The 24,687-nt window shown below is 47.3% G+C and overlaps 1 protein-coding gene across 5 annotated transcripts in view; it reads right to left on the reverse strand.

The window, feature by feature from the left end:
* Positions 1 to 24,687, reverse strand: part of DIP2C (disco interacting protein 2 homolog C) — a 2,321,522-nt gene that overhangs the window by 786,646 nt on the left and 1,510,189 nt on the right. For all 5 annotated transcript variants that reach the window (XM_069647998.1, XM_069647999.1, XM_069647996.1 and 2 more), the window contains 2 exons: positions 22,983 to 23,085; positions 12,754 to 12,818 (listed from right to left, as the gene is read on the reverse strand). In XM_069647998.1, the coding sequence (XP_069504099.1) occupies positions 12,754 to 12,818; positions 22,983 to 23,085 (168 nt within the window). The remainder of the gene's footprint in view (positions 1 to 12,753; positions 12,819 to 22,982; positions 23,086 to 24,687) is intronic.

Raw genomic sequence — 24,687 nt, forward strand, 5'->3', positions numbered from 1 at the left:
ATAATCCTTTATCACTTTCCATTTAATCTCCACCCAAAGCCATTCTCTATCCACTTTGTCAAACGCTGCTCTAAACCCTATAAAAACGACAAATAGTGTTTTTTGGTCACAAGTAATGGCCTTCAATCTTATTGAGATGCTAGAATGTGTAGACAAAACCTTAAGAAATCTGGTCAGACAAGATGGTAATACTTTGTTTTTTCCTACCCACAAATGTAATTCCAGAAGCAAAATTGATGATACAATCATATCTAGTAGCGAGATCAAGCTATAATTTACCGGGTTAAGTCAATCTCCTTTTTTTGTATTTCAGAACTAAAATGGGCTCTTTCCAAGATACCTGAAAAGAACCTGTTCCGCTAAATCCTGCAAATAATATTTGGGGCTCAAGATGACTTCCTTCTTACTATTATTTTCTCTATTTTACGAACACTAAATACGTCTTGCAACTTCCTTTGAATGTTTACTCTAGAAGTGCTTTTCAATAAAATTCTACACTTGTACTCAAGAATTGTGACCACGGGGCGCAGCCTCGCTGGAGGCTGATGAGTCGTAGGACCCATGATCTCTACAGCCCTAGCACCATAAATTCAGCTTTATGGACCTTCTTTTCGATTTTAATGCATTCTGAGCTTGAGCACAGGAGCCACAATTCTCAGACGATAAAGATGAAGTTTGGTGTATGACAGCCCAGCAGTAGCCGACAGAGCGCAGTAACTTGGACACGGCGAGGGATAGAGTGGGAGCAGTCTCAATCCCCGAGTTCACTGCTACGCAATTGTAGCCCTGGGATGAAGTGGCTGCACATTTTGCCAAAGGCTGTGCAGATTGAGTTCCCCCCTACTGAGGGACAAACTGGGACGACCTGGGAGTATAGGGGGCGATCTGCTCAGTGAAGTTGGCAGCGGTTTTAATGTAGACGCGGCCTCAGGAGCGCTTGGTTGAGCCTCTCTATATCTGCAGGGCTGCGTGCAGCCAGACCATACGTGACTGAGAAGTGACAGAGGAGATGCTGGCTGTATCTGGGCATTGCTTGCCCCAAGAGGGATTGTGAATCCGTTGCTAAAGGTCAGTACGTGAACACTACAGTTAGTTTTGATACGGTCATGAGGCCCTCTTGTAGCTTCTAGGCGATCTGTGAAGTCCCAATATGCATATTAAGGAGTGTGGAGGTAGCGGAGCGGGTTGTTGAGCTTGGTTATTGCTCTGTATTGCAACTTTGGGGGTCATTTATGTAGGATATGTTTGCTTGTGTAATTTTTTGATTGATATACAATGCGTAATAGATGTACCCCCCACCTGCCTATGGACATAGGTATAAGTAGCGTGAAAGACCACTATGCTGAGTTCAGTGTACCAGAGCTGCCCTCCCCTTCCAGACTCTCATTGTCTAAGTGATTGGCCTCAGGCCAGCTAGCATTACATTTTGGAGTGAAGGGGGACTTACACTTTGCACATAGAAGGCAGCTGGATTTGAATGGGACATTTGTTGATCTGCACCCCGTTTCTGCGTGGGAATTAGGCCATATTGTGCACTGCTATTAGTATTGACATATAATATCCGGATCCATCATGAAAGCCAATAAAGCTAAAGATAAAACAGCATCCTCCATAAAGGATAGGCTTCAACACACTAAACTGTCCTTACTTCCAGATTTGGATGCACAGTCGGGCCATTCAAAAGGAGATGGCAACCATTTTGCAAAAATTAAAAAGTTCCTTTCATGAGCTAGCCAGAATTTTCAGCAAACTGAACACAGATTAGGGGAGCTGGAGACTGCCTTTTGTGACCAGGCCAATACATATGAGCAATTGGAGCAGAGGGTGACTGCGCTTGAGATGCACTGGGTCACCTGAGGTGACAAACATGAGGATGCTACGAATCGATTGAAAAGGAACAATATTCGCATCAGAGGGATCAGGATCTGGAAACCTATGTCTGAGAATTGCTTCTTGAAATATTGGGGGAAACGGAAGCAGATATCATATTGGATCGGGGACACAGGGTTTATTCCAACAGCGTCATAATCTTCTCCTTTATGGTCTGACAAGGGTTAATTTCTTTAAAAGCAAGGTACTCATCTTCCAGAAAACTAGCGATCAGCATGGGGTATTGTTCAGAGGTAACAGCCTATTGCTATTTCAAGATCTAGCACAAGGAACTATCCAAATACATAGGCAGATGAAACCACTGATGCAATGGTTACAGGTAAAGGTATCCAGTATAGATGGGGATACCCATTTCATATTCTCTTCAAGCGTGATGGAATCCAACATCAATTTATCTTCCTCCAAGCAGAAATTGAAGGATTGAAGATTCCACGGGATGAATTATCTCTGCCTGAAGACACAGAGCGAGATGCCCCTGCAAATGTCTTGTCTAAAGTATGCTTGAGGAGGGGCAGATGGAAAGATTGTAGACGACCCTCATGCTCGATGGGCGTTATTGTATGGTAATGTGACAAATACTGTCTGATTTATTCCTTGACAGGGCTCGATGACACTGGAGTATAAAGTGGTATGATCTAAAAATCCTTTCAATGAATGTACAGGGGTTTAACTCCCCCAGAAAGCGGAAAAGTGTGCTCTACAAATTGGATGAATTAAAAGGTGATAGTGTTATTACAGGAAACTTGCCTGCTAAAGGATTAGTCGGGAGTTCGGTCTAAAAGGTTTCGCAACCTGTACTTTGCCTCGTCGTCACAGAATAAGGCAGTGTTGTGATTTTTATTAATTGGTTTCTCCGTTTGAAAAAATTAGGGTGATCAAATATGATCAAGGGAGATACCTAGGTCTTCATATTCGGACTAGGGGTAAAGCTCTGACCCTGGTTTCACTCTATAGGCCGAATCAATATCATGATAGGTAGTATGCCCAGGTATATTGCTCAATTCCTAAAGGGGGACCTTATAACTGGTGGAGATTTTAATGTGGTGCTTGATGGAGGGTTGGATAGATCAGGCCTAGCCTCTGAAGTGAAGGTAGCAAAATCAGTATCCCTTAAGAAAACAATGGAGGCTACAATTAATAGACGTATGCAGACATTTGCATCCCCACACTCGAGACTGCACTCATTTTTCACATGTCGATTATTCAAGGATTGATTACTTTTTAATTTCTCGTTCTCTACTTCGAGGGATCAGCTCCACAACCATTGAATTGGCGTCAGCATCAGACCACTCCTCTATTTCACTTCATGTTGATATGTATGCTGTGGGAATAAGGAAACTTACTGTATAGAAATTGAATTAATCTATGGACAGATGTGGCTTATTGCACCACTATTTCCGAAAGAATTACCCAATATTTTCAGGATAATTCTACAGAGGATGTCTCTGTGGCAACTATCTGGGACACATTATAAGGCGAACTCATTGCCTTGGCCTCTGCACGGCAGTATATGTTGGTAGCCCAGAGATTAGAAGCCGAAAGGGGAGTTCAGAATTGGGAATCCCAGTATAAAAGGCATGGTTCTAGGAAGACATATAGGGGGTAATTCATAGAATTCAGCGCAGAAGCAGCGCACGCGGGCAGCGCAGAGAGGGAGCGTGCACCAGAGTGTGCCAGCCGTGTACGCTAAACAGCATTATGGCGCACCGCGTATTCATGGATTTCCCAAGCCAAGCCATTTGGAGCCGCCGCACAGCGAACATCCCGCAGTGCCAGTTACGCCCCCAAGAACACCCCTTGCGCAAGGAAAAGCCATTGAAATCCCCAATACGGCGCAACGGGCTGCGCTAACCCTGGACCAGCTTACAGGCCCGCTACACTGTAATCACGTGAAAAACTACACATACCCCGCTCGCGGCAGAAAAAACGTGTGAAAATGTACTCACGCACCCCCTTGAATACGCGTACCCCGCTCGCGGAAGCCAAAACACATGAAAATGTACTTGCGCACCCCCTTGAATAGAGGTACACCACTCACAACAGCCAAAACGTGTGAAAATCTCCCCGTGCACCGACTCCGATACGCGTACCCCTCTTGTGGCAGCCAAAACGTGTGGAAATCAACTTGCGCACCCCCTTGAATACGTGTACTCCGCCTGCACCAGGCAAATTGCGTAGAAAAAGTCCCCACTGTGGTGTGGGCTGCCTACGGGTCATGGTCTGGGGTGATGGGCGGCCTGCGGGTCATGGTCTGAGGTGAAGGGCTGCCTGCGGGGCATGCCCAGGGGTGTAGGGTGGTCCCCTGTGGTGTGGGCTGCCTGCGGGTCATGGTCAGGGGTGATGGCCCGCCTGCAGGGCATGCTCAGGGGTTATGGGCTGCCTGCGGGTCATGGTCTGGGGTGATGGACTGCCTGTGGGGCATGCCCAGGGGTGTAGGGTGTTCCCCTGTTGTGTGGGCTGCCTGCGGGGCATGGTCAGGGGTGATGGGCTGACTGCAGGGCATGGTCAGGGGTGATGGGCTGCCCGTGGGTCATGGTCTGGGGTGATGGGCTGCCTGCTGGTCATGGTCTGGGGTGTAGGCTGGTCCCCTGTGGTGTAGGCTGCCTGCGGGGCATGGTCAGGGGTGAAGGCTGGTCCCCTCTGGTGTGGGCTGCCTGCAGGGTATGGTCAGGGGTGATGGGCTGCCTGCTGGGCATGGTCAGGGGTGATGGGCTGCCTGCGGGTCATGGTCTGGGGTGTAGGCTGGTCCCCTGTGGTGTAGGCTGCCTGAGGGGCATGGTCAGGGGTGATGGGCTGCCCGGGTGGCATGGTCAAGAGTGTAGCAGGGGGGCCTGTGGTGCGGGCTGCCTGCAAGGGGTGAAAGTGGGTCCTCACCACACTGGTGTGCGAATATGGGGATACGCGAGTGAGCTAATGACGCAATTTCGCTGGGGCGAGCAGGGCATTTGTATTCCGGGGTACGTGAGTGAGCTATCCACGCGATTTCGCTGGGGCGAGCGGGGTACATGTATTCCGGGGTACGCGAGTGAGCTATACATGTGATTTCGCTGTAGCGAGAGGGGTATGTGTATTCCGGGGGCGTGAGTGAGCATTTCACGCAATTTCACTGGGGTGAGCGGGGTACGTGTATTCTGGGGCCCTCCCCATGCCCCACAGGCAGCCCACACCACAGGCCCCCCTACACTTGTGACCATGCCCTGAAGCCAGCCCATCACCCCTCCCCATGTCCCGCAGGCAGCCCATCGCCCCTGCACATGCCTCGCAGGCAGCCCACATGGCACCATCCACTTGTGAGCCCCAACACAGGTCCCCCCCACCAGTGACCGGCACCTGCCAGCAGGCCCCGACTCATGTCTCCCCCACCAGTGATGGGCACCTGCCAGCAGGCCCCAACACATGTCCCTCCACCCCCACCCCCATTGATGGCAACCCCCCAGCAGGCCCCGAATCATACCCCGCCAAACACCACGCCATAACTATAGAGAACCATGGCCCTAATGCCAACCCACATCCCATCCCACCACCCCCCAGTACAAACACCCAACGATCCACTGCACCCACTCCCTATTAAATTACCCATGCCATGATAGTCTGAAAAGAACCAGCATGCCCATCAACAAATGTCCGACAGAGCCACACAGTGGCAACACATGACTTAGCCAATGCTCATGGAGACATGCACAAAATAAATCATTGTACACCACACCAATAATGAAAAATAATGAAATGTATTAAAAAGGAAACCAAATGAAAAAATGAAAACCACACATGCAAATGAAGAAATAATGATTGCAATATGAAAAAGAAAGTGAAATCCAAGGAAAAATTAAAATCCAAAACATGAAAAAATAAAAGTGGCCCATCCCCAAAGTCCATAGAAAGAAGTCCTAAATTGAAAGCATAAAAAAATTACTCCATTTGAACATTAAAAAAAGAAAGCATGTACATGTCCGGAAATATTGAAAATGAAAGTCTGAAGGGTCCATTATCCCAAAACAAAAGGAAACCTACCAAAATCCCTATGCAAAATACAACTATATACAAAAAGTGGAGCAAAGTCTGTGGACTCCAAATCATAAAAAAAAACAAATGAAACCTAAACCTCAATAACTATATACAACAGCAGCGGGCTAGTCCAACGGCTCACTTATTGATGTCCCGGGCATCATTGAACTCCATGTCGATGTTCCGGAGGCGGGCCTGTTCCCTGGCCTCAAAGTCTCGCAGGGATGCAGCCATGGCCTCCTCCAACTCCCTGCGAGTTGCCTCGAGGCACTCAGCCCGCCTCAAAGCCTGGTGCATGGAGTTCTCCGCCCTGACCATTGTGAGCCATGCCCTCTCCACCCGCCGCCGCTCCGCATCCATTTGCTGGCCCAACCGCTGCCACACGGAAGACACTCCCAATCCTGGGTCTTCCTGCCCGCCGGCCAATGCCTGCCCCCGGGATGTTGATGGCCCTGAGCCATGATCACTCCCACACTCAGCCTGCTGCTGCCTCCAATGCCACTGCCTCTGGCAGCACGATGGCCTCCAGCCTGATGGAATGCTCTGGTGCCGCTGTGCATGTGCACTGCTTGATGATGCCTGCACGTCCTCCATCTGCTGGGGTCCAGTTGGCGGACTGGCCACCCCTGCTGGACCTCCGACTCCCGACTGTGGCAGGGATGAGTCCTCCACCAGCCTGGCCGCTGGCTCATGGGAAGCTCCACAGGGGGCCCAGGTGACATTTGGGCAGGAAGATGGCAAAGAGGACGACTGGCGCATAGGGGGTTCAGTTGAGGAGGGGGATGCAAGAAGATCCAGCACACGGAGGAACCCAGTGCCGACGACCTGTCCTAGTAGTGCGACGCGGCCAAACAGGTATACGAAATGACTTGCATTGTCCTCACGAGAACCCTGCACGTCATCCCGAATACCACGTTGGCACAATGCCAAACCAGCTAGGACAGGCTGAATCCGGTCACGGATTGCCATGTCCGCAGGGAGAAGAAGGCTAGTTGTTGTATGCGCATCCCCTCCCTGAAAAAGGTTCTGGACGGAGGCATCCCTGCTGGTGTCGGATGATGCAGTCACAGGATCGTGGACATGATTACACACCGGCACCTCTGCGGCGGCCTGTGCTGCCTTCTGTCCCTGCCCCTGGAATGCACCACTAGCACCAGTGGAATCCCCCCTTCCAGGCCCCATGCGTGCCATCTTCCTCTGTAGGCCCCTGTGGGGGCTTAGCTGCCCCTTCTGCTGCCGAGGAGTCCACCTCCAACCTCTGCCTCTTGGACCTTCCCTCGGCAGCTGTGGCCATGGACGCAGCACCAGACTCCTCAATCCCGGAAGATATCAGTAACTGGGAGGGGAGCTGGGCATTGCATCTCCGTCTGGCGGGATCCCTGCTGCTGTGCTCCACAGCACTGTCTCCGCCCTCTTCATCAGTCGACCCTGCAGACAGGGCGAGATAGAACACTGGCATCAGGGTCTATGGTCTGATACACACATGACAGTTGCACATGAGTGGCAGTGCCAAACTTCACAGATGGCATCACACTCCCCAACACTCATATCATTTGAACCCACCCACATGCACAAATAAACTGGTATCGTGCAAAAGGCATCAGGATCCATACACACGTAACTGCATGAACAACCAAGGTTGGCATTATGTCACAAGCAACATGGGGAGTGCCGATCACATGCACACACGCCACCAGACAGACATGCATCTGTACATCTCAACCACCTGTCACAGTGCAATCATCAGCAACTATGTCACATCGGTTACCTACATGTCTGTGTCACATGCATCCATAGTGTATCACAGTCGCACACATGTCAAACACGCACATATACGCCGTGCACATACATGAAGGTGGAACCTGCATCCATATGTCACACCCCAACCATGGTATAGTACATACACAGAAATGCTAACATGTGTGTATCTCCACATGCAGTTGTGTGTCATGCTTTGGAACACATACACCATTGCTGTGCATCACACATGACTGGACGACATGCAGCACGGTCATGCCCCTGCACATACACATCGATAAATGGGCCATTTCGGACATATGTCCAATCTGGACACTCCTGGCACACCTCAACATGCACTGCGTCCAATGAGTACGCATGGACACTTACCGCTCGACTCCAAGCGGGTCTGCCTCTCGAAGACCTGGAGGTGAAGCGCTGGGTGAATGCGTTCCAGGACCCTCATCTGCTTGTTGGTAAGGTGGACCCGGCACCCCACTGCATCCGCTGCGTCGAAGAGGCGCCAGGCCTTCCTGAGGGTCCTAGACCTGAAGTCCTCCCAGTGCTTATGGACGTGTTGGTGGTTGCAGGTTGCCACTCCCTCCGTGTTGATGGCACCAACGATGTCCATCCAGATCCTCTTCCGTCCATCCTTGTCGGCGCGTGGTCGTCCGAAGAGGGCATCATAATGCACCAGGACTTGCTCCACCAGGATGCCAACTTCTCCTGCACTGAAGCTGGCAGCCCTCTGCCTCTCTGCCGGGGGGGTCTCCACTGGTCCCAGATGGAGGGTGGCCCAACATGGCAACCCCGAGGCAGGTGTGGGTGGGCAACTAGGTCCTGTGCTGGGCTGTGGAGCGATGAAACGGCAGTCGGGAGTCTTCTGTTCCAGCAGGGGTGGTCGCAGCAACTGGACCCCTGCACATGGCTGATGTGCAGGTACCAAATAGCAGGGCACGTGGCCAGTAGGGAGGCAGCAGCAGATGGCTTGTGGGAGGCGGCTGTGGGTGCAGGAAAATGGCCTTTTGGGTAGGGGCATGGCCTTCCGTGTATTGTCGCGTGGCCAGCTTGATGCAGAGCGATTTAGCACGTGTAATGCGACGAAAGGGCCTCAGCACGGGTGCATAGTGAATCCGCACGTGCAAAAACAGCATGTCCGCGTGTGACTGCCTGTAATTCGAGGAAAGGCCCTTAGCATGTAAGTGACGTGGCATGCATGGGCGTTTATGTGGGCAGGGGTTAAAGGTCCGCGTATGACACCATTTTCTTGTACGTGCTTTTTGTGGAGAGAGAGCGGGTGATTCTTGTACTTCTTGTCGGTTCACACGCGATTACTTCACTACGGTTGCAGTGCGTACTCCTTGTTTACTGAGACAAAGCTCAATTCTTTTGGCGGGGTGTTGCCAACACGCCCAAGCGCGTCTTTTTCACGTTCTTTTTCCGGGCAGACGGTGAGTCTCACACATATTTTTCCACTGTGGTTGCCCCTGTGTGTCGCGTACCCATTCAGAGGTCATTGTAGCCTCTGTGTACCATGCATACGCATTTTTTGTGTTTCTGGGTGCCACAGCATACTGCGGGTCCTTCATTCCATGCACGTGGGCTACCAAGGGATCGCGTGTACGGTTTTCTGTTTTTGGGGTGCCCGAGCGTTGCGTGACCCGTCATTTTCCTCCAGGGGTCACAGACAGATTCTCCTCCCACTCTCTGGGGATTACACTACAGACACTGGTTTGGTGAACAAAGTTTACCTTATCATCCAAGCATGGATGGCTACTCATGGCCTATGCTTGATTTAATACTTTTGCAGAAACAGGGGCAATCACACATAATAGGGGAGAATCACTACTCTCATTAATAGGCAAACCAGGCAAAGATCTTACTCAAAGCACTTCCTATAGATCTATAGTTGTTCTCAATGATGACTTGCATATTTATTCTAAAATCTTAGCTGCTCCCCTGACTGCTGTACTCCCAGAGGGGTGGGTAAAGATCAAACAGGGTTCATCCTGCGGCGCCAAACACATGATATCTGAAGGACCATCAATGTTATTGAGTGGGCGAGACAGAACAATCGGAATTGGCCCCTCTATCTGTCAACGCTGAAAAGGCATTCGCTAAGATAGATTGGATATACCTCTCAGAAGTGGGTTCATGGGTTTGGGATTTGGTCCCGTTTTTATTAAAAGAGTATTGGCAATTTTCGTACACCTGTCTACACAAATTAAATTGAACAGTATGTTATCAGACCCTGAGAGCTTAAAAAAAAGGGACTCGTCAGGGATGTCCGTTATCCCCATAATTATTTGCTTTGTCCATGGAGCTCCTAGCAAGGCTGGTTCATTCATCTGTAGATATCATGGCGTTAGAAATTGCAGGTTATCAACATAAAGTGTCATTCTATGGGGACAACCTTATCTTATACATGCACAATTCACGCACCTTATTACCACATTTAGTTTTCTTAATAGAAAGATTCCAAAGGGTCCCAGGGTTCAAAAGTCTGTTATACTTAATATTTCAGAGATACCTTAAACAGCTCTTAGATTAAAGAATGCTTCAGTGGGCTTTGCACACTCTAAAATATGTTCATTTTATTGGACGCTATGACCAATTATATTCTGCCAATATTCCAGAGCTGCTTACGCCAGCCAAACAAGATGACTCGCTGGGGAAAATCCAAAATTTTGTGGTTAGGTACAGTTACGGCCAGTAAAATGACTTGGTGCCCCTGTTGTTGTATCCCTTTCAGGTTCATATGAGCTAAAATATTTCCCTAGGAATACGCTCATTGCTGTGAAGGAAAAGGGAGGTTAAGCAGGTGTGTATATTGAAAGCTATTTATATGCAGCACAGATAACTCCTTTGTTAGTCGGTCTGCACACAAGCTCCTAAGCATTGCATTGATATTCAACAAGGTACAACAAGGTATGATTGGGATTCACTTACATTACACATTACATTATTGGGGTTGGTGCTCTCCAGCGATAAGAAAGCGTGAAGTTCGATGGCTTTCTTTGACTAGATCCAAGTTTGAATATTGTGAGAAGGCTGCCCGTAAATATGCGGTAATTCCGTTCCCTTCTCCTTTGAAAGGTGTATGGAACAATTTGGAGTTACCTCCAGGATGTGATACGACGAGGTTGGATAGATGGAGGGCCGATGAGAGTAGGCCAAATGCTTGAAAATTATCTGGCCTTATATTTTGGGCAGTGTAAGCACGTTTTTCTAGTGGGTGCTGAAGATAGGTATGGTTCTATACAACTTCGACACTGGTCTGCTAATGTAAAAGTAGCAAATCAAGCTAAGAGAGATACGTCTCAGTTTGAAGACCTATTTATAAGGTAGGGTTTCTTCTTTATATAGAGCGAATGTTCAATTGGAGAGAATTGTGACCACATCCTAGATTCTAAAGGACTGTTCTGCCTCACAAAAAATTAATTTGCTTGTTAATTAATTATTCTCCATAAACCTTTTTTATCTCCTGAGCTGATTAACCTATCTTGCCATCAAGTTGTACATTTACTCATTTTATATTGTTTTAGAGCTTGAATCACCTTTTTTACTTAACTTTGATTAAATCCAAATCATCCTCGTACATTATTCCTAATGGTTTTAATTTTCTATTCAGTATGGTTTTCTTCTTAATGTTGAAATCAAACAATCTCATTTCACCTCATTCTGAACACACCAATTTCTTATTTAACATTGATTGTACATGTTCCTTATTTCAGTTCATTTACCAACTATTGTCTTATGGCCAGGCAGCAAAATTATGGCAGTGCCTAGCAAGTGCATATCCAATGCCTACACAAATGCCAAAACTATTGGCTTGACCAATACTTGTTACTAAAGTGGTAACACGGTTACTGAAATACACGACTTACAACTTCAGAATTCCCCTGTGTCATGTTTATTGGGTTTCATTAGGGACATTCCCAAACGCAAGAGGAAATATGTGTGGTTGTTACATTTGTCAGCAGAAATGGCTGCTGGCAATGCACTGGTGGTCTAAAGTGGCCCCCACTGTGAGAAGGAGAAGAAATGTAATGAAATGGAAGAAAACATCTCTGGAATTTCAAATCCTAAAAACATTTGGAGTGCATTTAAGACGTGCTGGCTAACGGGAACAGAAACTGGGCGATGGACTTCAACAGCAATACTAGATGGATAAAAATTGAAGCTTGAATGTGTGGAAGACCTCAATTCAATGTATTGCGCTATTTTCATTACATACCCTTTAATCATTACAGTAATATGCTGGAAGCTATTTTAAACTTGAATGTTTATTTTTCTGTTTGTGACAAATAACGCTTTAAAAATACAAGGTGACAACTTGACTAGCATTCACATGTTGTGCAATGAACTTTGAGGAAAGAAACATGACATTCGGTTGTTAGCTGTACTGGTATTGTCACTTTAAAAAAACATTTGTGTGGATTTGTTAGGATCATAATTTCACTTCGTGTAATGCCATTTGTGATCAAAAGACTTATGATTTTATTTCCAGCATCCCTATGGTTTTGAAAACGACACAAGTGCATGCCCTATGTTGCATATATGGTCTAACAAATGATGGAAATGATTCAAATTGGAAATGGATTTTCATATTTGCTAAATCCATTGCAATAAAGTCGTCCTTCATAACAGAGGATAGATTTTACGTATTTGATTGAAAAATATGACCCTGAGCTATAATTATAACAGACTTGTAAATCTCAAATTCAAAACGAATTTTACAAAACGAAAACCTTCCAATTAAATGTAAAAGCGGGCAGACATTTGTTTTTCCCTGTAAAAATGCATAAATAAATCTTCAGAAGTACACTGCTAGATTGATCTAATCACTTTCTCTTGACAAGCGGAATGCAAATTAAACACGACATCCGCAGTTGCTTTGATACCCCGAGAAAAACAAGCATAGATCCACTGAGACACCCTGTGACTTCAGATTGGAGAACAAAATGCGATTTAACGAAAAGAAAGCTTGGAATATGGGACACAAGAACATAATTGATTTTCCAAAGGTCAACCAAAAGAATCACATGTACAGTGATAGAAAATAAATGAACTGGTTCCTCCCCATAAGCAGAGCAAACAAAAAATTAAAAGAAAACTCACTGTTAGAATTCCATGCCATAGACCGACATCCTTCTTAAAATCTAATACATTCACAATTGTTTCAGCTGTTGAAGACAAAAAAAAAATGGCGTCATCATTGAGTAAACAGACATCGTCAAAGGTCGGCAAATAAGTGCATTTAGAGTATTCATACTCCCTTGCAAACATACATCAAGAATGTTTATACCAGCATCAAGGCGAAGGTGTGATTATGAAAATGTAGGTTTCCAATAGTTCTGTTCCAAGGTATAAACAATATCATCTAAAGTCCAGCCAACTGACATATAGCTTTTCATCCAAAGGTGAACGATTTTAGCGGTATCCCACAAATGACTATAAATGTCCTCCTTTTAGGGGAAAGTCAGTGTAATGCAGCTGATATGCTTTGAGATGCAAGGACACTGTAGCAAGGATGGTACCAAAAAATGTTTATGTTCTACTAGTTGCACCCAGTGTATTTTACACGGATGTTGATCTATTTTACTCACTCTGTCACGCTCTCTTCTCTCTCCTTGGGGCAGAGTCACAATTTCAGATGTGAGTTTGCTAGAGCTACCCCAGCCGTGGCTTCAACATGAAGGGAGATAGAGGTGATGTGTTTTTTATTGTTAAAAGTAGAATGGGGGGGGTGCTGCTGAGCAGCCGACAAAATGGCTGCTTAGCTTTTCGGCTCAAAGCACTGCCGCTTCTCATCTGTGGACATCTGCGGTCATCCACACTATCCTGCCTTTATACCCGTCCCCCTGCCTCGCTGACATCTGGGGCTGCCTGTGGGTGAAATTTGGCTACGGATCGGAGCCCTGTGACCGCTATACGGCCCGCTTGCTGTGCCTCGGTGACGGGCCGGGCCTCGGTGGCTGCGGAGGTGCGCGGCGTTCCTGCGTGGCGCCTGTTACTGCCTTTGTCCCGGTGCATGTGAGGCTTGTACCGCCTACCTGCCTGATCTCCCTGTTTTCCTGACTGAACCTGGCCGCCTGGGGGCTCGGGCCGGGCGGAGTACACGCGGATCGCCTGCGGGACTGGGGCTTCCCCGAGCAAGCCGAGCTCTTGTGCTGTGCCGGCACTTATATCGGAGGACCGCCAGTGGCCTGCGCTTGGACGGGGCCTACATATTATGCAGCCGCCCTGCCGTGCAACGCCTTGCCCCTCTCCTCGCTGAGCCCGGCGGGTGGAGATCCTCCCGCAACTCGGTCCCCCCACCGTCACGCTGCTGATAGTACGACGCAGCTCCTGGCCCTGGAGGGCAGAGTCTTGTATTGGCGGAGCTGTGTGAACCATCCCTCCTAATCTGGACTGCCCGGCCGCACTCACTCCCTGCGTGTGATCTCTACAGACCCGCTGAAGGTTCAGATCATCCGTTACCTGAATTACGGGCCGCGCTGCAGGTGAGGAGCTGGTGGGGTTGTTGCGCAGCAATTTCTTCCACTGTCCCCTGATCTTGCTGCTGCTTCCCACTTCCTCACGGGGGCTGATCTTCATGCTTCCATGGCCCCGGGACCCTGTGGATGTGTATATGCTCTGCTCTGGTCACTATGTCTGAACCTGTACTGTGCTACTAATGTGAATAATCCCATCTGTCCTCTATCCGGTCCCTCCTGCATTGCCTCCTTCGATCTCTGGCTTTAGGCACCATCAGCTCTTGCCTGATAGAACTGAGAACCCTTGCTGGTGCGAGCGACAGGAGAGCTGCTCTCAACAACGTGGTGCCCCCACTTAGGTACTTGTGGTGGATTTTGCCTTCTGACACGTGCCCAAGACCCCTAAAAGAGGTCCCCTTGCCCAACTGTGCGACTGCTGGGACCTGTCTGGCCACCATTCCTCTGCACCACACGACCTATTGGTGCAAATTATCTATAGGAGTCCCTACTTCGAGCACTGAGGACTCAGTCACCATCTTGCACAATGTCCAACAGGTCCAGGAACACTAACAAAACCGGAGCCATGGACAAATTCGCTAAGGCCACCCCGAGGCCGGATACAGCCCAACCATCAAGCGATCAGGTGGTAGACACGCTCCCCGAGGAGGTGCCTGCCACAGACCTAACGGTTATGATGGAATCAATGGCTAGAAACTTCGCAGCCTTCCATGAAAAGCTGGATGACATCAATGTGAATGTGGCATCACTTAGAGCTAAACTGGATCAGCAGGGAACGAGAATCGCGGAAGCTGAAAACAGGATAGGCGCTAATGAAGACAATATAACCACACTGCAAGGCACAGTGTCCACTCTGGTCACTGATATGAAGTCAGTTAAAGCCAAATGTGATCTCGAATCCAGATCACAGAGAAATAATATACACATTGTCGGAGTTCCGAAAAATGCGCTGAAGGGCCGGCTCGAACTGGCAGTTGAGAATCTTCTGAAAGACCTACTGGGCAACCCCGACTTGTCCCCTTTCTTTACCATTGAGAGAGCTCACAGGGCGCTGTCTCCGCGACCCAAACCAGGGGATTTCCCGAGGCCCATTATTGCAAAAATCCTAAGCTTTAAGGACCGTGACCAGATTCTCCGACTTGCACGCGAAAGGGGAGAGCTTAGGCTGGAGTCACAAGTGATCAGAATTTTCCCAGACTTCTCGACTGGAGTGCAGCAGGAGCACCGCCAATTCCTTGGAGTTAAAAAACTGCTTAGACAGAGGAATATTCCTTATGCCATATTATTCCCTGTGCGCCTGAAGTTCACATTCAACAACAAACTGTACTTTTTCACGGTGCCGTCGGAAGCGGTGAAATTCATAGAAGCACATGTTCTCTTACATCCTCCCGCGACGACCTTATGGACAATGATTGAGCTCTAGCCTTGGCCTGTATCCTCTAAATGTCCTAGTCATATGTTGATTAAGAATCTCACAGGACATCGGCTTTGCCTACAATTAAGCCCAGTTGCCTTATTTACCCTGTCATACAGCTTTGGCTGTTTACACGTCATTTGGTTCCTAGGGGTACATACTACTGAGCTAATGCAATACTGGATTGTTTACCTTGATCGTATCTGTTTATTGGTGTTCAAACTGCAACGCTTTAATGTTTCACAGGTAGGCTCCTAATACTGCTCATTTTGTAACGGAACCATATGGGTTCCAAGCGTGCTAGTGCACGGCAATGGCGCACCCCACTGCGATTGCACTGTTCTTACATACGCCTCTGTTGCGGGTTAGCCCCGGTTGGGCTTTCGTGCATGTTGGGCCAAGTTGGGGAAGGCTCAGCTGTGTACAGGTAAGGGTGGGCGATGTTCACACTGCTAATTCCGGTTTGGTGGTGAGGGTGGTGGGAGGGAATGGGGTGTTATTCAAAAAAGGCACACAAGGTTGCACGGCACACGCATTGGAGGGACACAAGCGCACTTTCAATTCAAACTACAGGAGCTCACTCAATCACTGGATCTGGGATGTTCACTAGACAGGTGTTATGAGATTAGATGTAAATCATTGAAATGCCTATGGTCATAATGTCCTGGAACGTCCGGGGATTGAGCAATCACACCAAGGCCCGCAGGGTCATGGCCTACGCTAATAGGCATGGCTGCAAAATACTATTCCTGCAGGAAACGCACTCCAATGGTTGCATACCTAAGATCATGGCTCCGTCTTGGGGCCCCGCTAGGTACTTCACCTCCTACTCTACCCAATCCAGGGGCGTTCTCACGATGGTCCATAAATCTATTAAATTTGTATTACACAAGAGTTACATAGACCCCGAAGGACGCTATATCATATTACACTGCACGCTGATCAACAGGAAGTATATGCTTGTCAACTCCTACGGCCCTAACGTAGACTCCCTGGAGTTTTTTTATACTGTAGCAACCATACTACTAGGCTACGTAGGAATACAAGTAATATGGGGCGGGACCTGAATCTTATTCTGGACACTGTCCTGGACAGGACTGGGACTGCTGCCCGATCCCCGTCTAGCGCTGCACGCAGGTTACACGGCCATATCAGGACCCTCAACATTTGTGATGTCTGGAGGACGCAATACCCCCAACGGCGTGAATACACTTATTACTCGTCGGTGCACGATAGCTCCTCCAGAATAGACCTGTTCCTGGTGTCGAGTGAAATCATGGGCAGGGTCGAGGGGGCCCAGATCTTGCCTCGCACATTATCAGACCACGCCCCAATTACCTTATCAGTGGAGTTGGGGGCACCTGTCCCGACGTTCAGCACCTGGCGCTTTAAATCTGAAGCCCTCAAGGATATTGTGTTGAAGGCTGACATACTGGCTGATATTGAGTCTTTCTTTGAGCACAACTCCCTCCAGGCCACGTCCGCTGGGGTTAGGTGGGACGCCTACAAAGTGTATATTGCGGGCATGTCCATTTCCAGGGAGGCGGGAGTGCTGAAAGCTATAAGAGCCGCCCTCAGTCATTCCAAGGCCAAACTGAGGCATCTGGAGCTGCAATGCTTCACTGGTGCTGACCCCGCCATACTCGCCCAAATCAGCGAAGAACTCAAGACATACAACACACTTGCTACCAACGAAGTCTAATACTTTAGCCGCCCGCAGGCAGCTCGGAAATATGGCGAGGGGGTTAGACCTGGGAAAACATTAGCGACACTGGTGAGACGGGAATCTGGCCAGGCCCAGATCACCTCTATCAGGGACGAGCAGGGTAATGCATAATGGGCGGACCAACAGATCTTAGACAGATTCACTGACTTTTACAGGTCCCTCTACTCCCAACCCGCTGAACACACCGAACACCACATGCGTGAGCTCCTTGACCAGATTCTCACCACATGTATTATCTCCCCCTCTACCCGTGACCAACTCTACTCCCCAATTACCTTGGATGAGATAGTTACAGCTATCTCAGACTTGCCTAAGGGTAAAGCGCCGGGCTCTGATGGGCTCACCACAGAATTGTATTGCTATACTGGCCCCCAGGTTGCTTGAGGTCTGGAACGAGTCGCTTTGTGTGTCTATTCTTCCCCCCTCCTTACGCGAAGCTGTCATCATGGTATTGCTTAAACCTGGTAAACCCGACGACGAATGTGGGTCATATAGACCTCTCTCTCTCATGAACCTTGATGCCAAAATGTTTGCCAAAATCATAGCGAATCGCTTTCTACTGATCATGAGGACTAGGCAGGCTTTGTCCCTGGGAGGTCCACCTCCCATAATATCAGGAGGCTGTTTAATGTAATGTCCTTTATTAACAAGGATGCGCAAGCCGTGGCAGTCACGCTCGGCGCTCAGAAGGTGTTTGATATGGTCTCATGGAGATACATGTGGTTGGTGCTGGAGACCATGGGTGTTGGCCCAAACATGATTGGGTACATCAAACTATTATACACTTCCCCTTTGGCACTGTTTAGGGGTACCCGACAGGTATGCCCCTTCTCCCCGATCCTTTTTGCTCTAGTAATAGAGCCAATGGCGGATTATATACGTACACACGATGCCCTCAAGGGAATAAGACTAAAAGACACCCCTGTAATTATATCTCTATATGCGGATGATGTACTATTATACATCAGGGACCCCACCACCTATCTCGACGCCATTCTGAGAGACATTATCCGCATTGGCACCCACTCAGGGTTTACAATTATTCAAAGTCTGAGATGTTCCCGCTCACTAGTTCTACCCAACAACCTACCACTGAATACCCTCTCCGCTGATCCCCGGACGGAGTCAGATATTTGGGTGTCCAGATATCCTTAACCAAACCCACCTTGCTTGCCGATAATTACCTGACTGTAGCACAAACAGTCGCAACAAAAATCTCACGGTGGCAATCTCTCCCATTATCTATGGCTGGTCGGCTCTCCCTCATCAAAATGATCCTACTTCCCAAGCTCCTTTACACTTTCAGTAACATACCCATATGGCCTGGGGGGGAATACTTCACTAAACTACACACACTATGTGCACAGTTCCTATGGCACTACGGCACGGTGCACAAGAAATGGGCTGACATGGTGCTCCCATACAAACAAGGGGGGTTCACGGCTCCCGACCTGACACTTTATTGGCCTGCGGCCCAGGCCCAACACGCCTCTCACTGGTACCCCGGCTCTCCAGCACACCTGCATGTTAAGTTGGAGGGACTGGCGGCTGCTGGTATCAATAGAATGTCCCTCATACTGCACCAGCATTATACACCTGACTCTCCTATTGATCTGATTAGCACGACTCTTCGTGCCTGGACCCGCTTGCTGCACCCTACAGCCGAGTCCTTTCCATACTATAAATGGCTCCCTGTGTGGGCCTTCCCCGGTCTCGAACCAACACATGATACCGCTCTGGCCCGACATTGGAGAGCTCTGGGATACCAGGCAATGTCTGACTTCTACCGCGATGGCAGGTTCATTGACCCCAGACATGGAAACCAGGGCACAATAGATCTGCTTTGGAGACCCTCCAATATTATAGACTCCGGGCAGCATTCCGCAGCAAATGGCCCTCCTTCCCCGACGAGCCCCCAGATAACCCAGCCATCGCATACATTGCCAATTCGGGCAGCGCCCATGGCATCGTCTCCTCATTGTATAAGATACTACAGGACACCGTCCCGACTCAGACTCTCAGGGCACGTGATGAATGGGCAGCGGAACTGGGCCTGGAAATAACCAACCAAATGTGGGAGAAAATGTGCCTGCACACTCAAAAGGTCTCCCTTAACTTCCGATACCACGCCATGTAGTATAAACTTCTAAACAGACTGTATTATACCTCACACAGGACTTCGAGGTTCACCCATACCACTGTGCACTCCTGCCCCCGCTGCAGGGCGGAGGAAGCGGATCATTTACATATGTTCTGGACCTGCAACAAACTGGTGGAATTTTGGGAAAGCATCTTAGAAACACTCACTGTAATTGCTAACACTAATTGATCCTGACCCCCTAGCAATCCTGTTTGGAGAACAGATGACACTAGACGTATGGCTAAACTGCTGAACATAAGTTGTATGATAGCTAGGAAGTGTATACTCCAGAGTGGGAAAAGCTCCCCCCACCCGGTCTTTCAGAAATGGCTGCGTTTGCTCACTTGGTCTCGAAATTGTGAGGAAGAATACCTTACCATGCTCCCAGCTCACTCCCGCCCCAGGAACATCTGGGTCGAATTTAATACCTATCTTAACAATCTAGAGGAAAGGACACCCGAGTCTGGCTCGTCCCCTGTTCCTCCCAGATGATGTTTTACTTGCACTTTTGTGATTGCTGTATTGTGACCAATGTACTGCTCCATAGTACACTTGCTATGTACATGTTGTGCCTTAATGTGTGTGCCTACTGTGAACCTCTGCCAATAAAAATAAAAGTTTTTTTAAAAGAAAAGTAGAACGAGAGAAACTGGGACAGAGGAAGTCATCACGTGATTCCTGGAGGACTGCCATCATCACGCTGATGGTGCATTGTCTGTACGGGGTGTAAGGGTTTTCTGGAAAGGCTCTGCAGGAGGAGCGGGGGGGGGGGTCACTGGGGTTCAGACAAACCCTGGCATGTACCAGTTGACCGGGCTGAAAGGTATACAACTGTGTCTTCTATTTTTCTGTTAATTATTAGTATTTGTGCATGCTGTAACACATGTGCTGGTTCAGCAGCATTATCAATCAATCAGTAGTCAGCATGAACAATTAAACATTGCCTAGGTACTCAGAGAAGACACTGAAAACTAGTTTCAATGTGAGCAATCCTCTTTGCAAAAAGATAGGAACATATGAGAAACAAAATGGTGGTTATTCTCTGCAAAACATATTAAAAAAGGAAATCAATTAATTTGACAAATTTGTCAGTGATGCAGGCATACATCCCTTGTATCAAATTACATAATGCACAATGAGTTGGTGCTCATTTTATTTCCCACAACACTCAGCATAATATTAAAATGTTTGCAACCATGAACCATATAAACACGCATGCAATGAGCCGTAGGATTTGGATATCAGGACAAAAAGGCTACGACATCTTCTACTGCTTTGGGGCCCGAGGGTTCCATGCTGTGGCAACCTTGCAGAATTTTACAAGAGGAGAGGTTGAGAGGGGTAGCTGGGTCATCTGTGTGCATGACAAGTCTCCAATACACTGATATCCTTACAGATTAAAATAAATATAATTGAGAATAATAGACAAACACCATCACTTTCCTTATGATAATTCCTCCAGCTGGTGGCCCTCTCAAACATATCCAGCTCCATACAAAATCCTGTTGCAGGAGGTTTGGTTATGCATGTTCTCAGTAAATAAATAACAGCCACAGTCTTGTTACTCAATATGCAAACATCTTAGAATGATGTCATAACGTAATAAAGTGATTCTGCCTGTAACAATATGCGTTGAACTGCATCAGGCAGTAAAAGAGCTAAAAGGGTTTTTGCACAAATGAAGCTCCAGGGTGCCTGAAGCCAAACCATTTTTCTGTTTTGGTCAATATCAAAATTAAAAAATCAAATCTACACTAAGAAATAAAAAACAATCCAATTGATTATTTACTGCCAGGATGCAAGTTCATGTTTGGCTTGAAATATGTATGAAATCTCATAACCTGACACAGTCTAATATGGTAAAACCAAAAGGTGATGGCTGGAAGGTTTCAAATTAATCATAACCACAGGCCCAGTACTGGGCAAACCTCCAGACCATCCTTCTTCGCCTGTCAAGCCATTACAGAAGGGGAAAGTCAAGCCATTATAGAAGGGGATGCTAGGTCACATCCCGTCTGCACGAGACCACAAGCACCCCCAGACTTGTATCGGCCTAGAGACCCAAGGTCCAACTCACTGATTATGCCCAATGAGTCCCCACCCCACCCTAAAAAATTAAGTCATGCTCTGGATTCGACAAAGGTGCCACAAGTGACACCCTAAGCATTTAGCATGTCTTCATCATTCCTAATTAAATGTATTGATCATTTATACTGCTTCATTCATTACTGTAGTGGTCTCCTCGTGCCGAAGCTTGTTCTGGGTAAACTTCCTGTGCACACGTCTGTTAATTTCGAAAAAATTGGGAAGGGGAAGAGAAGTTTAGGCAAAGGGGGGATATTACAGCTGCACGTAAAAAGACAGGAAGATGGGGGCTATTGTTTTTTTCAGCTGAAGTGCACGTTAACTCGAATTTCCTGATTCAAACTAAGTAGTACAAAGGTAGGAAGGTTGTTGAAAAGCTGGATATATGGTGCTCTATTAGGAATTCTAAGCATATATACTTAGCAATAATTTGGGCGATGCGTGGCTGTGTGATGGTCTGGAGATGTGCTGAAGCAATTCTATATAATGTGGAAGCCTGATTGAATTCAGTAGGTAGAACTTCCCAGTTTGGCTACGAAGAACTAGCCAATCGGTGACTGTGTAAGAAAGGGAAATTCAATGGGACAGGAATGGTAGGAGATTAGTGTAGTGGGATCAGAGACCAAAAGGTTCAATTCTGCTTGGTTAAGCTGCTGTGTAGGTTGCTGGCCATACCTAGGACCCTCCCTTTGTGGTAACGGATGATTGTGGCAAGAGCCAGGAGAGGAGCAAATAAAGACATGAGGATTTTGTTGCAAGTCATTCTACATCACTCAGGTAGCTCTTTGAGTAATCTTTATTAAGTTACACACTTAGTAACTCCTTAAGATCTTACATGGAGGACTCACTGGTCCCCACCATCTGGATCCTAGCTCTCCAACTGAGACGTTCCCTGGAACATTTGGATGGTTCATAGGCTGCACACTCTTGCATGACCTCACTCTGACATCATTCATATCAACTTTGAGCTGCTCGGACACAAACACATAAGGCATATACAACAGATTTCACTCATGAAACGTGACAAAGAAGCAAGAGGGGGGAGAAACAGGAAATGGTCCTTTCCCCGCTACACAGCCTATCTGGAGAAAAAGTTATCAATGCAGATAAAAGTTGACACATCTATTCTACACACTAGGAAAGACACAGAGCATCTTCCCAAGTGCACACATCCACTCAACCTTACTTCACCCCCTCCAGAGGCCTCTAGTTCTCCCTTGCTCTCTTCATATGAGCTCCTCAGATATACCTGCATCCCATCTGTAACCCCCTGAGTGCATAGCAGAGTAAAGTAAATAGCATTAAGGGGAGAGAAATTCAGTGCAACTTAATGTGTCCGTCGAATGATGCCACACTAAGTACAAGTCCACATCCTAGCACTTCGCAGAGGCAAATATTCTAGAACGACGCCCCTACATGCACATTGACACACTAGTCCTACTAACGATATTGAGGTGCCCTTAGAGGAAGAGAAAGAGTACATCTTACCTTCCGTGTAGCCGCAGGCCTGGGTCAGGGCTTGGCAGTGTGTGAGCAGTGCAATTCTTGTGACAGTCACCCCGAGCACACTACCATCTTTACACGTTTTATACTACAAAAGAAAAACAAGCATTGTAAATACAAGTCTGAACACCCCACTCAGTCATGAAGAACATCATTTATATTGTGTAACTCAACCTAGCTTTCAATTACATATTCCAAGCATGCTTTATGAAGCTTAACAACTGGGCACAACCATATTTCACAGTTGCATTGAACGATTAAGAATTAAAAATCAAGGGGATATCAATATACGAAAAAATGCTCATGTGAACTTTAAAGGCTAGGAAAATACAACCTCGAAAAATGACCTGTCTTTCTATGCCATTTTATTGCTTACGCCATAACGCATGAATCAGAGGGGGCCTTCAGGATGGACCAGGACATGTAACTTGACCATGCATTAGGCCTTGTTGGGCAACAGCATTGATCATTCATGTCAGCATGCAGTTAATTAAAATACATGATTCACAGTCCCATCAGATTTAGGATGAACTGTTTCAATTTCATCAAAAGAGCCGTCTAAGTAACGTGCAAAAGAATAAAAAACACAGGCACTGCATATACCCAAATAACTATAAAGGCACAACATTTCTTTAAAAAACAACTATAACGACACATCAATTTGCTTGCGGAATGGGAGCAAAGGGCAAACAACAAACTAAAATCTAAACTACTGAAATGAAAGAAAGAAATGAAAGAATAACATATTGACCTACTGAATGGGAGTTCAGGGGTAGGGGCATGACTGCTTCTACTCATTTTGAAATTATATATTGCAGCTCATTAGGATTGGCAGGAATCATTCCTGTGCCATACAGTGTTTCCCACAGACCAACCCACGCCGACCAATCCAAGTCCGGCCATACACCAATATGTGGACGACTAACAATTATATTTTAAGTTGATCCTAGGCATGCAAACAACTGTTGTGAGAATTCTTTTTATAGGTGGGCCGACTTTTTTAAATTTTTTTAATTAAATGAATCCACTGTATTTTTCCTGCTGGATTCCAGCAGCTTACATGCCTGGCTCTGTTGCATTCAGTTATGCCACGAAATCTTCAGGCACATCTCTGGCCTTTCTTTTGAATCTTCAGAGGTGCTTGGACCAACAAAAATGAGCTATTGTCAAGGCGTGGTTATTATTTTAGTGATGGTAAAACTAAGCTATTGACTCCACCTTTTGACTTTGAAATGTTGAATTGATACAGACGTCTTTGCTATCCTGCTTACAGCACCAATGCCCCCAATGAAGGTCAACAATGCTGCAGCAATGCTGATTGATTTCAATGCCAGACAATGGCCCTCATTACAACTCAGGCGTTAAGGGTTTAATGGCGCCGTCGGCGCCGTTAACCCTTAACGCCTGATTACAAGTGTCCCTTTGCGGGCTGGTGTTTAATGCCTGCTTCTAGCAGGCGTTAAAAATCCAACCCGCAAAGGAACTTTGGAGCTAATTACGGCACCGTAATTTACGGTACCGTAATTAGCGCCTTCCCCATTCCCATTATGCCCTATGAGGGCAAAAATGGGAATGGGGAAGGGCAAATGGTGAATGGGGAATTACCGCCCCACTCACCTTGGAATGGGGTGGTAATTCCGCCATCCACCATGGCGGAATCGTAACCTTAGCGGCATGGACCATGGTGCTA

Source organism: Ambystoma mexicanum, chromosome 2q (assembly GCF_040938575.1).
Source record: "Ambystoma mexicanum isolate Mex_15411 chromosome 2q, UKY_AmexF1_1, whole genome shotgun sequence".
In the NCBI taxonomy this organism is placed as follows: domain Eukaryota; kingdom Metazoa; phylum Chordata; class Amphibia; order Caudata; family Ambystomatidae; genus Ambystoma; species Ambystoma mexicanum.